The 15,865-nt window shown below is 21.1% G+C and overlaps 1 protein-coding gene across 1 annotated transcript; it reads right to left on the bottom strand.

Moving 5' to 3' along the window:
* Positions 1-797: 797 nt before the first annotated feature.
* Positions 798-4,575, bottom strand: LOC105360369 (chymotrypsin-2-like). The gene is made up of 4 exons (XM_011497261.1): positions 4,553-4,575; positions 2,364-2,713; positions 1,845-2,108; positions 798-971 (listed from the first exon to the last, which is right to left on the bottom strand). The coding sequence occupies exons 2-4, from the start codon at positions 2,679-2,681 to the stop codon at positions 798-800; spliced, it is 756 nt and encodes a 251-aa protein (XP_011495563.1). The 5' UTR covers positions 2,682-2,713; positions 4,553-4,575.
* Between the last annotated feature and the right edge of the window lie 11,290 nt (positions 4,576-15,865).

Raw genomic sequence — 15,865 nt, 5'->3', positions numbered from 1 at the left:
TGAAAATATCCATTCCTATAGGCAGCTGAAAATTTCTACAAGATAAAATGAATTAATTTAATTAACCCTTTAATATCAAAGTAAAACAAAAAAATTACATTACAATCCGTAATAGTTAAATTTTTTATACCTCTTAAAGTAATATATTAGCTCAATTATAACATATATAAAAATAAATAAATTTGTAATAAAGTACGCGTAAGTCTTGATATACTAAATAATTTTTTATACGCACATAATTCTTTCTGTCTACTGAATTTCAAACGAATTAGCATATATAAAAGAAATTTCCAATAAGTCATCTGTAGTTGGATAATTTTGCCATTTCATTAAACAAAAGAGAGTAAAGAAAGAGGTATTACTTACTATCATACTACTAGATCTAATGCAGATTAACTGACTCGCTAAAGCTATTACATTTTCATCCGAGATATATCATCGCATCGTCATATGCATTAAATAAGATAATTAAATTAAATATTTATTTGAATAAATTCGTTTTTTAAGAAAAATAACAATTATATTTATATGGTATTTTAAATCTTTATTTATTTACAAGTGAAATTAATTTATAATTCATCATAATCATTTAAATCATAATAAATAATTAAGGATTAATGGTATATTAAAATAAAATTTAATATGTGCATAAATTTTTTGAGATCTTTTTATTTTAACATACATTTTTTTATATATAGAAGCATAACTATTTCGATTTATGCTTATATTTAACAATCTCATATAATTCAACTGTATTATTATTTATCATATTTGAACATATGAATAAAAAAGATACGTTACGAGTATCTAAAATTTGTATTAGTTACAGCAATTATAAAGTTCAAATAATAACTAATATCAATATTAACATTTACATTTTCTGGATGAAAAGGTTCATCAAATAGTGGAATCGTTGCCTCATGAATAGCTATTACTGATCCCATATATAAAAGTGGAGCACCACTGTCACCCTACAAAATATTATAATAAGTACACAGAATAAAAATATATGTGTAAACCTTATTTTCTGCGTATATAGTATATAAAATTGTTCTACTATAAAAAAATTTACGAATTAAGAAAAATAAATTTAAGTTATTTACTTTTGTTTGTCTATGTTGTTTTTTTTTTTAGTTTTTTTAAACAAATCAATGCTTTTTTTATATAAATTACTTTTTATTTTCATATTTTTAACTTATGTTACAAGTTCTTGAATATAAAAAAAAATATCTACCATTTTAGATATGAATATTGCTCTTGTAATAAAATAATTTCTTAAATTTAATAGTTTCATAATTTAATCTTCAATCTTGTTGTCCTACATAATTTTAACAATTAATTCATAATTATGCCACATTTTCATTAAGATAATTACAGCTAATTAATGTAAATCTTTAATATGCTATTATTTACTCATTTTTATGTAATAAAAGAAATAGGTAACATTAAACGAAAAATCAAAAGTTTTTAATTCAGTGTCTGTTCATTATTGTTTTAAATGTAAAAAAGCATTTTTTAAGTCGATTTAAAGTTCTAAGCGTTTTTCACACAAAATAATCATAAGAATTTAAATACTTTTATTTAAAGACTCCTTCAACAATTCAATAATTCAATAGTAAAATATTACATAATAAGCAAACAATTTTGTTAAAATTATATTTTTAAACCTTTAATATAAATAATCATAATATCATACATAGTATTATTAAATTTAATTATTCAGAAATTAGTAGTATTTTAAAATATAGAATGTGCTGTTTTTTAATCTTAAATCGAATCAATTAAAAATGTAAAAAATTTAACAATAATTAAGAGAAAACAATATTATTTATTTTTTTACTTACTCTGTACATCAAAGCAAATGGATCCGCAACAGCACATAAGCGATTTTCTTTGATTGGAACATCTTGTCCGCAAAGTCCTTTAATCCTACTTTCGCATTCAGTGTTTGATAAGATATTTAATATAACTGTTTTCATATTTATAGGAGTTACACCATCCTCTCTGTCACCCCACGATGCAATTTGAACATTTAATCCATAAAAATTGGAATTTGGCATCTGCATTATGGAAGCTGGTACGATCTCTTCGGGTACTTCATGATATAACTAAAAGGGTTTTGGTTTTAATTATAATTCTATTAATATTTTATAATAGAATATGATAAGCATTATTGTAGTTCAACAATCATATAATTAGCATTATCGTATTACATTTTATGGATATTTACGATAGAATTAAGACTCTCTACGATACTGAGTAATTATTATCGATTAAAAAGAATTTAAAATTATATATTGAATTTATCATATATAGAAATATCATATGAACTATTGTAAAATTATATTTAATGGAGAATTTACCCTTAAATTGCCAATATCATTATTTGTAAATTTTCGTTGCATTTCCTTCATATCAGTCCACAGATTATAAGTTATCCACCATAATGGCTTATACGTGATACCTTCCGTTAAATTAATCGACCCAACAATTACCAAAGTTGTAGACAGTGCTTCGCTTTCCATACAATGTGCCGAAGTCAAGACATCCTGCCGCGTAATAAGTGTTCCTGTACAGAAATGTTCATTGGGCTTACTCGCATCTTCTAAATCAATACGAGAAATTGATACAACATAAGAAAATTCGTCTTCCATTGCATCTCTAACATTGGCTCCAATCATACATCTTGAATGCACCAAAGCATTTTGAATCCCTAAAAGATTATAATATTTGCTTTAATAAAATGATGATATTATTCAGTCGTTACTCTTAAATTATTCGTTATGTGTTTTGTAATAGATATTAGAGTCTTTTTGATTACTTACAAAGTACAAAATAGAAAGAAAATAATATATATATTTCTAGTCTTAGGCTAAACATAACGATATATTGATTTATTAATAAAACTTGTGCTGGCAGGCAGTTTTAATATACTGCTTGTATTATTTAAATGCTATTCGCAATAAATAATGTCTGATAGACTGAAAATTTTCTGAATAAACTCTGTATAATCATAACGTTCTCCGAAATTTTTTGGATATATCTACAACCAAATTTTAGTTATAGTTACATGCTTTTTCTACATATTTTCTACATATATTTTCCAATAATAATATATAATATATAAAGGTGATTACTAATGTAAACTAACGAAAATATATTTCATTCAACGTACATTTATTCAAGAATATTTGGCAAAAACTATTGCTTTTAGAATTTAAAATTAAACGATTGATTTGAAACAAATTATTAATGTTTTATCGCATTCAGTTTCACTTTTGCCATAAATCGGTTGATGGCTTAGGCAAACGTAAAGCGAATATACATCGCTTATAGTATTATTTTTTATTATTATTCGAGTATATATAATATTTTTTATTATATACTCAAATCGTATGCAATGTAATTTGAAAAGAAACTTCATTCCAACATGAATATTATATTATAAAAATATATAATGAGAATCGTTGGAAAATTGTTGTTACTTTAAAAATATATGGAACTAGTACAATATGATTATATACAAATATTAAATAAACACTCTTTGATAAAAAAGGTCCAGTAACATAAAATAATGATCTTTTAAAGATAATTCATACGATGCTTTATTTTAATTTCATCAATACTACACAATGCTTCATTTAATTACATAATGTAATAACATTTTATCAGTACAAAAGTTTATGTTTTCTTGCAATGTTTCAGTCCTACTTCATTAATTTTTATAACACATCTTTAATTCCTTTCAAATAATGTTTTCGAATTACAAATCAATGTTTTTAAAAGCTATTATATTAGTATTATAATATGGTTTATAGATCTAATTGAGTAACAAAAATTCTGATTTAAATATCTCATTAATTTTTTAACTCGAAATTAATATTACATTAAAAAATTTCCTATTTTAATTTAAAAATAATGTCTATATAGTATTGAAACTTTTAATAATATATTTCAGTCGGAATTTATTACTCATTTTTTGCATAAGTATTTGGAATATTAATATTTTTTTGCTTAATATGTAATATCCGAAAGCAATTCATATACTAGCTTTTTACAACTTTTAATTCTTTTATTTCTAATTTCTAAATCATTGCAATATTAAGATATTAGATTTAAGTCACTTTTCTTCTAAAATCAATTTTCATGGACTCTAATAATATACAGAATTTAATAATTGTAACAAATTTTATTTCATTAAAATATCACATATATATATATATATATATATGAATGATGTAAATACTCAATGTAATTATAAAAAGAAAATTGCACTTTTTTCGAAAATACAAAAATGCGATTTTTTATGTACATTTTTTATACAATGAATCATATAATTCATTCTTATGATTTCTAACAAAAAAGAAAATTACATATTAAAACAAATATATTTATATATATATATATATATATATATATATTGTAATGTTATATATTCTATATAAATACCAATAAATTTATTAATTTTTAAATTATATTTATAATAAGGAATTTAGAACTATATTCGTTGTTTCATAAATTATATTTAATATTACAACGAAAAATACACAACCTGGGCTCCTAATAAATATAAATGATAATTATTTGTGTAATATACATTAATTGAAAAATAACACGTTGCAATTTTATACTGATTTAATTGAATACAATGTTAATTTAATGAATCTCATACTGCTTTATATAATACTCATATTTATTTATCAAATCTTTCTTATCACGATTAATTATTCAGATAGGTTATCACATCTACATCCTCTACTTATGATGCAATGATTACGTAATATAAAAATACTGCAAATGTTTTTAAATTCTAAACCTATTAAATATAAATATACTATTAATCATATAATCTATTATTGCTTTTTTTGTTGTTGTTAGCAAAATATTTGCTTACGTTTATAGCAATAATGAAATTTTTAAGTAATTACGAAATGACTAGAATTAGCGACTTTATCATCCAAAGATGTAAAATTATAATTCACATACATACGTAAATACTTTGTACAATGTTTGAAATTATATGAAGTCCTGGGCTACTATTTTACTTATAGATTAACAATACATATTTTCTATGACCAAATAATTAAAGAAGTAAATAAATATAAAATAAAGTAATTACTAAAATACTTTATTATAAATAGAAATAATATTTTCAAGATAAACATTGTAATTTGCATAATTGAAATAAATTTCATATAACTAATTAAATGAATAAATATTTATATTATTTGATTTTATTAATTCTTATTAATTATTTCTTTTTATTGTGATGACAGTAGTATATTAATTTAACAAGAAAATATTATGATAAAGTTAATATTAAAATTTAAATCGACCTGGAAGCCTATACGGGCTACAATAATCTGTAATAATTTTTTTAATTTGATAAAATCCTTTTATAAATACAAAATTTTCCGTACTTATAATTCCTATTTCATAATCTACATTAAAATATTTTATTATAATAATTTCTAGTATTTGAGGTTCTTCTACGATTTGCAGATCTTTTGATTGTTCGTAAAATTCGAAATACGATTAGATTTATATTTCAATTAATTCAAGTAAACTGCCTTGAATAGATAAAATGCTTAATTTTAAAGAAGAATAATTTAGAAGATTGAATAATAGAATGTTTAATTAGATTAATGTGATTAGAAACATAGAATCTAGTATTATTTCCAAATTTTTTATCGAATAATATTAAGTACAAAAACGTAGGTATTTTTAAAAAAGTACACTAAATAGTAAAAATATATATATTAAAAATGATTTGTTTAAAGAATAATAAGAACCTTTCTCTCGGATAATAAAATAACTGATGTTGATTGACTTGTGATTATTGATAGATTGTTTATTGATAGAAAATATTTTAAACTATTCTATAAATTATTAAATTGTTAAAGCATTTTATTTGGACCATATTATATCTGTGTAATGTAAATTTTTAATTTACTAATTCAATACGACAAGAAAATGAACCTTAGGTTATTTATCGAATTTATTTAATCCATGACGTTCATGAGTATAAAAATCTTCTGTACGAATTACAATTTGAAATTATAATTTAAATAAAATCGTCAAATCATATTTCATGTCTTAATTATTTATTTTATCATACGTTCTCGATTCTTATCCATTCAATATTGAAAAAATATACTAAATATATTATTAAGTGTATTATAAATATAGTTACATTTTATAATATAATTATAAATGAAAAAATATATTTAATCTGATTTCAAAAAATGTTTATTTTTAACCACTTCGTTCTAAATATTATTTATAGTTATTCTATGTTATTTATAGCACTCAACAGTATAGATTTATATCGATTTAAACTCCTTTCTTCACTTTTATATATAATAGGGTTATTAGAAACAATAAAATCTGACATCATTAGTACTTTTAATATTGATCATTAATTATAAATGTAATTGGTAATTATAAATTCTAATTAAAAAATAAACAAAACCTGAAAGTAATCGTATAAAAGCAAGTTGTTATGATTATGATTATTTTCATAATGAAAAAATATGAGTATGTATATATTTATATTTTTTAATCAGCTTGTAATATATTACTGCATCAAATCGAATGTAATTTATTGTTGATACAAATGTATTTTATTTCAGTTTGTATATATTTGTAATTTTAACTGAAATTTAGTATTTTTAATGTTTCTCTATTTACTACTTATACAATATTACATAATCCACTTGTCTCTGAAAAATGATAATATGACATTTGTAATAGTATAAATTCATTATGAAAATAAACTTTGATTAATTTAATCATTGAGACTGAAAATAATTTACATAAAATAAAATGCAAATGAAATGATTATAAACTACTTAGTATAAAACTGAGTTTAAACAATACGAAAGCAATATAAAAAAAAAAACATGATTGACTTTATAAAAATTTATTGATTAAATAAAATATAAAATAAATACAGTTTAATTTAAACAAAAATATAACGATGAACTTTTGTATTTTAATGCCTAAATAAGTTATTTTACCTGATATTAAAAACATAATATTTTGAAAATCAAGAACATTCCGATTCTTTCATACATAAATTAATTTTATTTTTAAATTTCGATTAGAAAAAAAAAATTAATACATTATAAACAATAAATAGAAAGAGAAACTTCTCAATGTAATTTCAGTAAATTATAATTCCATGAGAAAATAACGTTATATACCTCCGCGTTGCACCTGCATTCTTATTTCATTTTTAATGGCATATTTAGATCTTATTACAATGCATTACTCCATTTAAAAATTATTCTGGACATCAATAATATAGTCTCTATAGTAATTAATATATACATGAAGATTAACTTGTCCCCGATGAATTTGTTGTCTTAATTTCGGACACGTTGACATATTAATACCTATAACAGTATCGTTGTATAGGAGAGGACCTCCACTGTCACCCTAAATAATAATAGTTTATAAAGTATATATAGTATTTTATTACAATTTATATAATTAAAATTAATGCCTATAAATTCTATATTAATCAGTAAAAATAAAAAATTAATAATAATTTATTTACAAAATTTTGTATACCAACATGAAATATGATGAATAAACCATATCGTATTCATTTAAGTTAATACAAATAATTAAAATATATGAAATAATATTAATATAAATATCAAAAGTTCTTTTTAAGCATCAATATAATATGGAAAAATATTTTATGTATTTATTTGAAGGTATAAAAAGTCATCGACTTGAAACGCAATTTATTTTATATAAATTTAAATTCAAAATAAAAAAAAAATAATAAATGCATAATGAAATTATTCTAATAAATATTCAATTTGTGTTCATTAAAAATTATTACTCAAGGGAATAAAACTTTACAATATTATAATAACATTAAATATTACGATAATATGAATAAGAAGAAAAAAATGTGTGTGTGTGTGTGTGTGTGTGTGTGTGTGTGTGTGCGTGTGTGTGTGTGTTTGTGTGTGTAAAATGTATAGCTTACGTGATTTAACAACGCATACGGTTCTCCAACAGTACAAAGAACTCTTGTAGGAATATGAATTCTTTGTCCACGAAGTTTCTCGATTTTATGTTCGCATTCTGGGATCCTTAAGACTCTCAATGCTACAGTTTCCATAATCCTTGGAGATCTATCATTATTCGACTTGCCCCATCCTGCAGTCTCAACTTTTAATCCATACAAATCGTACGTCGACAGAGTAGATAGAATTGCTAACCGTATTGTTTCCAAGACTTTTGTATTTAACTAAAAACAATTATTTAAAATTATTTAAAATTGTAAGTTATTAATGGATGGAAAGCATATGTCTTTGATAATATTTCAATTTTTGTAGGATTTTCAATTTAATAAATAAAAACTTTCTAAGATAATTTACTCGTATGACAGCTATGTCGTTTTCCTTGAACTGTCTATGCATATTCTTTTGGAGAATCCACTCATTATACGTTATCCACCATAATGGATAATATTTGATACCTTCATTCAAGTCACTGGATCCAACGATTATTTCAGTTACATTTAATTCTAAATTTGCAAAACAATGTTCAGCTGTTAATACATCCTGCCTTGAAATAAGTATTCCCGTACAAACGTGATCAAGCTCTACTTGATTATTTCTATCATCTTTATACTTGATTGATACAACAAAAGGAAATTGATCGTATTGTACTTGTTTAATATTAACCCCTATTATAGCTTTTAAAATTACTAATTTATATTGACAGCCTAAAAATGTAAGTTTTATTAAAATAAGAGTAATAAAAAAAGAAGAAGAAAATTAACTTTTATATTTATGAGAAAAGCATTCAACGCTTGTAACTACTTACAAAATACTATAAGTTGTATGAGCAAATAATAATAATTGATCAGCATACTAAAAAAGAAAAGATATATATGTGTTAAAAGCACTATTGAACAAACAAAATATCATTGACTGTACATAATTTATTATCATATCAAAATATTTCGATAAAATAGAATATATTAGACAATTGGATGAATAAATGAATATAAATAAATAATACAAATGAATTATAAATAAAAATGATAACTTTTTTTTGTCAAGAATACTGGACAGAAGTAATTTATTCTTTTCTTTATTATATCCTGAAATTATTTTATTCTGAAATTAATACAAATAATTTATGTGTTGCTATCATAATGATTCATAATAATATTATAAAAATTAATTTATTTTATACCACTTAAATTATATTATTTAAATTATTGATCTAGCTAAAGTTGTTATTTTATCACTTCTTCCGTCATCCGTCTCTCTCTCTCTCTCTCTCTCTCTCTCTATCTGTATCTATCTATCTATCTATCTATCTATCTACTTCTATAAATATTAAATACATAAATTACACATACAATATCAATATCACATTATAATATTGTGATAAAAATATATACGTAAAATATCCAATATATATAAAAATACGTATTTATTCATATGTACGTGTATGTATGTACAATATTTTTTACATAATATTTATCACATTATAATATTGTGATAAAAATATATACGTAAAATATCCAATATATATAAAAATACGTATTTATTCATATGTACGTGTATGTATGTACAATATTTTTTACATAATATTTATCACATTATAATATTGTGATAAAAATATATACGTAAAATATCCAATATATATAAAAATACGTATTTATTCATATGTACGTGTATGTATGTACAATATTTTTTACATAATATTTATCACATTATAATATTGTGATAAAAATATATACGTAAAATATCCAATATATATAAAAATACGTATTTAATCATATGTATGTGCGTTATAGAATGATTATAATATACTTAACTAGGCATATGGACTTAAACAAACTGAAATGATAAAAATAGTAAGGTATTCTTGATTTATAATACAATTTACATAACAAATGAATACGTAGAAATTAATTTGTTTAGTAAATATTTTTCAAAAAATGAAAATAATTTGTAATTAAAATATACTAATATAAATAATATGAAAAATTTATAATTAATATAGCAATTTCAACCATTTTCTTGTTTATTGGTATTCATGCTAAATTAAAATAAAATTTATAGATTATGTGTTAAATAATATTATCATTATTTTGAACAAGAAATTAAAAGAAAATAGAAAAAATTGATAGTATTTTAAAATTGCGTTTATAAAATAGAATTTATTTTTACCAAAATAGAATAAACTTTTAAATAAGTTTATAAGTTTTTAAATGATATTTCAAAATAATTCTATAATGCCTTCAAAATTTACATTTATCAACTTTTAGATCATCTATTGTTTGTAAATTTAATAACCAATTTTTTTCTAATTATTGCGCTGCTTGTGATTAATTATTTACAAGGCGATATTATACATATAATTAATCAATTATTAGAATTGAGTAATAAATTTTATTACTAATTAACTTCATATTAATATGTATTTAAGATAAAATATTTTTTTAATAAATAAATAAAAAACATATTCAAAACTCATTTAGATAAATGGTAAGAATATTGTGAGATAAATTTACGAATATTTTATTTACGCACATAATCCTTTTCAAGATATTGTATTTGCATTTCACATCAATTTTATAATTTTACTAAAAATGAATTATTAAATAAGAAGTATTATAATACACAGTTTCTTACATGCTTTTATAAACTTTTTTTAATCTCTGATAACCTACAATTGAGCATTACAATTGCTTTATTTATATAATTCTAATCAGTTAAGAAATAGCTGAGTATATTTAATGTCACATTAGTTTTCTCATTTGCATAATTTTTTTTTCGTATTTAAAAAATATTTAAGCCAACGTAATAGTATATTAATAAAATTATATTCGTAATGTTTACATTTAATTTAACCTTCTTATTATTTTTTCACAAATATCTTAATTAGAAAAACTAGAATAATATGTGTATTTGGCTGAGACATAACTTGCAATCATTATTTCAAAAATTGTTTATCGTAAAATTACTTTGCATATCCATATATTTCATCACACGCAAAGAGGATTGCCTAAGGTAATAATGATACTTTATCACAATATCAAAATATATATATAAAAAAGAAAATAAAATTAAGAAATATAATAATAAATCAGAGCAAGGAAAAAAATTAGTCTAAATAAAATAAATAAATAAGTATTCAATAGAGATTGAGGTGAGAGATAGGAAAAAGAACTTTGAAGTTTATTATTTGAAGTTAAGTTTTATATTTGCTGATATATAATTAAGTAAATAGCCTCCACGGGTATTAAAAATATTAAACATTAAATTATAATTAAGCTAGATATTACCTTATATATTTTTTTCGTTCAAATAAATTATATTGGAAGGCAGTATTGGATTGTAAATACAACACCACATTTCTTCAAAAGATTTCTTCAATAGTCTAATATTAATAATTCAGATCAAATTATTTATATTTAATATGTCGATAAAAAAAGTAATTTTAAATTGATATACGAAAAGCCGATTGTTATTAAACCATATAGTATAGATAATATAGTTAGATTGTTGTTAATATATCGTAGACTTTCTTTTCACTTGGTAGTGCTATAATTTAAATTAATTAAATAATAAAAAAATAAAACATACCATGCACTTTATTAAATTCACTTTTATTTCATTAAAAATAAATATATACAATATTAATTACAAAATTATTTTAAAATTATTACCATAAATAATATTTTATAATTTTATTTCAATGTATGAATTACATTATTTGCTAAGATTTTTATAATCGGATATATTTAATGATAATTATTTTTGACGTCCAAAATAAAATCTTTATAAAAAAATACACTGAAATGAATATTAACTTTTTTCGGATGAAATTCAATATCCGGATATGGACATGTTGATTTATTAATTCCTATCAGGCTACCCATACGCATTAATGGTCCACCACTGTCTCCCTAAAAATATTTATATAGTGATACTTTACGTATTTTAATCACATCATTAAATAAATTTCATTTCATTTTTTTACATTAACTAGTATAAATCTAAAAGGCATATTATGCAAAATTATAGAATAACAAATACAATACAATAATTTTATACTAGACTGATCGTGAGAAATGATAACATTTATTCGGAAAATATTTTTTAAATAATATTTCAAATAATTTATGTTTCAAGACAATGCTGACTTTGAAAAATATTTTTGTTGTTAATACAATTTAACGTATTTTTGTACTGTAATTCTCCGTAAACTAGATTGAAAAGATGACAAAACAACTCGGTACTGTTTTACAGGATCATTGACTCTTATAAACAATACTCATAACTATCGTAAAATTTTTAATTCTTTTATTTTATGTTGGTAATTAAATTAGGCGAATAGTGAATTGATTATTGAATGAATTATTGATATCTAAAACGAGATTAAACTACTTAGAAGTAATTTTTTATTCATAACATTTATTCAAATAATTACTTTTGTTAAAAGATGTTTTTAATATTTTAGGAAACACAAGTGGTTTTTAAATTAAAATACTACATTTTCACAAATAAAGCAGAAAAGAAATTATAAGTAAATAAATAATATCATAAATATAAAAAAAAATCATTTAGCAGCATTGACTGAAAAAATTGTGCATAATTATTTTTAATGCTCACTTTAAAATGGCTTCAATCTTATAATAATAATAATAATAATAATAATAATAATAACAATAATAATAATAATAATAATAATAACAACAACAATAATAATAATAATAATGACAGTACGAATGGAAATTAAAAATTACAAAAAAAATTGTTATATCTCCGATCAATAATAAATAAAGTAAAATGTATTAAGCCTGATAATATTAAACAATGAAAATCCAAACATCGAATATAATCGAATATAAAAAGAATTAAATAGCATAAGTTAAATTTAATTTAAGCTATAAAAAAAATAAAACATATAAATGCAACTGTTGGAAATTTTGCATAAAGTCGAAAATTTAAAAGACCTTTGAATAAACTTAAACTGAAAATAAAAATAGAATGCATATAACATAAATTAATACTACGTAATTTTAAATAAATTCAACACAAATTCCGATAACGTTGAGTGATTTGCTATTTTTATATTTTTACTTGTAATAAAATAATGAGTAAAATAATGAATTGTAATAATGAAAACTATAAAAGCAATATATGTTGTTATAGAGAGTGTCTTTTATGTAGATAAAAAAAATAAGATTATCTTTCATTAATTTTATAGGAAAGAATTGTATAATATTTAAATTCATTAATATTCTTTAATCAAATTTCTTATTCTTCAAATATCTTATTTTAGTTTTATGGATAATTAAGAAAATAGTTTTATTTTTAATACGTAAAAACTATTACACATTGATAGTTCAATTAATTTATAAAAAAAGTTCATATTTTTTTTATATATAAGATACTTTACATAATCTGTCACAATATTAACATTATTTATTATGATATGATTCGAAATTGTAAAAAATGCTTTAGAACATATATTACTAAAGCAGCGTCGATACACTTAAAAATGCTTTATCACTCAATATTGCTATATACATATTCATATCTATTAATTTTAAAAAATGTATTACACTACGAATATTAAAAAATTAAAATTACTAATTATTTTAAGAAACATATCCTCCAATAATAACGTAATAATACTAGATAATTAGAAGAGATAAAGAATTTAATATTAATTTGATTTAATCTTATCTTATTTCAAATGTCTTATAAGAACAATATTAATTATAGAAAAGTATTTTTCAATACAATATAATAATTTAATATTTTTATTATTATTTGAATGATCAATGAAAATATTTATTAAATAATTAGTTATTATTGTAAGCCAGAATTCTTAACTGTTAAAAAGCATTTCATGCTGTTATATTTATATTTTTAAGTATAAAATATTGTTTGAAATAAAAAATATAATTTTCAATTTAAATATTCCTTATACTTTTTTGTTTTAATATTTCCTACTATCGCGTAGCATTATATAAACAATAATAAAAGTTAACCTCATACGTAGCTTATATTATTTGCAATTCAGTTTTATTAGTTACCATTTATCTATTTAATGTTAAAATTGAAAACAATTTAAAATATTACAAATAAAAAATATGAAAATGATATATTTTTAAGCTAATTATCAAAAGAATTTATAATATTAAATTATTGAAATTAGTATGAAAACAGTCGAATAGCAAAATTCATTATTGCACTACAACTATTATGAATTTTCTACAATAAATTGATACTTACGCTACTAAGTATAGCATGTGGATCTGCAAAACTACATAAGTATCTTTCATCAATAATAACTCTAGATCCATATTGTTCCTCAATTTTATTTTCGCATTCTGTTTTTGATAATATTGTCAATTCAACAGTTTCCATTAATCTAGGAGTTTCACCATTAAGTGTTTTACCCCATCCTGCTGCCAGAGCAATTGTTCCATAGTAACTTTCACTTGACATTGTTGAAAGAATAATTGGATAAATAAATACTGGAACAAGCATACTTAACTGAAATAATTATATTACTTTGTTTTAAAACGAAAATTAATTATAAAATTCAACTATTCTCACCAACTAAATATATAATATTATCATGTAATAAACAATATTATTAGAGGATATCAAAATTTGTGCGAAATTTCATAAAATGAATTTTTTTTTTTTTAATCCTTCTGTTTATTGAAAAACGCTATACAATATTTTGGAAAATATAACCTACCCGTATAATACCAATATCATTTTCCCTATACCGACGCCGTAATCCCTTCTCTCTAGCCCATTTGTTATAAGTTATCCACCATAATGGATGAAATTTGAGTCCTCCTCTAAGATCATTTGATCCAGCAATTATTTCAACATCTGCTAATTTATATTTCTTGAAACAGTGTGCAGCCGTTAATACATTTTTTCTTGATATAAGTACTCCTGTACAATCATGATTAGTTTCTGGAGTTGGATTATTTGCATTAATGTAATGAATAGAGACGGTAGATATAAATTCATTTAACAGAGCTTTTCTGACATTCTCCCCAATCAACGGTTTTCCAATTGTCAATCTACATTGGTTGCCTAAAATATATAATACTTTTTACATTTTAACGAAAATGTATTCAATAATAACGAGATTGATTCAATTGTTTGAATCTATAATAATAATAATGTAAATATATCTAATAATAATCTAAAAATATCTAAAATAATTAATAATAATAATAATAATGAATCTAATGATTTTATGTTTTGAAATATTGAATATTTGATACTTACAAAATGCTATAAATTGAATGAAAAATACATAGATACTGAATCGCATTTTAAAACAGAAAACAAATCTATATATTTAAAAAGACTCTTATATGAATTTATTGTAAATATTTTCCGATGTCATATAATTATTTTACTCCACTCTAATAAAAATATAATTCGCATAATAGTAAAAAATTATCAAAAAACCCAATTTTTTTTTTTTTTTTTTTTTTTTTAATAACATAAATTTTTACAACCGATTATAAATTCATAAAAAGATCATAACAATTTTAAATAGTTTGAAATATTGCATATGTTAATTTAAATTAATTTTTCTAATTAAATATATATATAATTAAATGCTAGTATACAAAATATCATAATATAAAATAAATTAAAATACAATTATTCTTTTTCAATTTATTTTTATATCTCATTAAAAATAATATTTAATAATAAAAACTGAAATATATTTCATATTCATTTCACACACGATTCAATGCAGAATATAAAAATGTTATAAACATTGAAATACAAAAGTTTTTTATTTGCAAAAGAAAAATTCCAAATTA

Source organism: Ceratosolen solmsi, unplaced genomic scaffold (assembly GCF_000503995.2).
Source record: "Ceratosolen solmsi marchali unplaced genomic scaffold, CerSol_1.0 scaffold13, whole genome shotgun sequence".
Lineage (NCBI taxonomy): Eukaryota > Metazoa > Arthropoda > Insecta > Hymenoptera > Agaonidae > Ceratosolen > Ceratosolen solmsi.
This window is presented reverse-complemented; position numbering and strand designations above follow the sequence as displayed.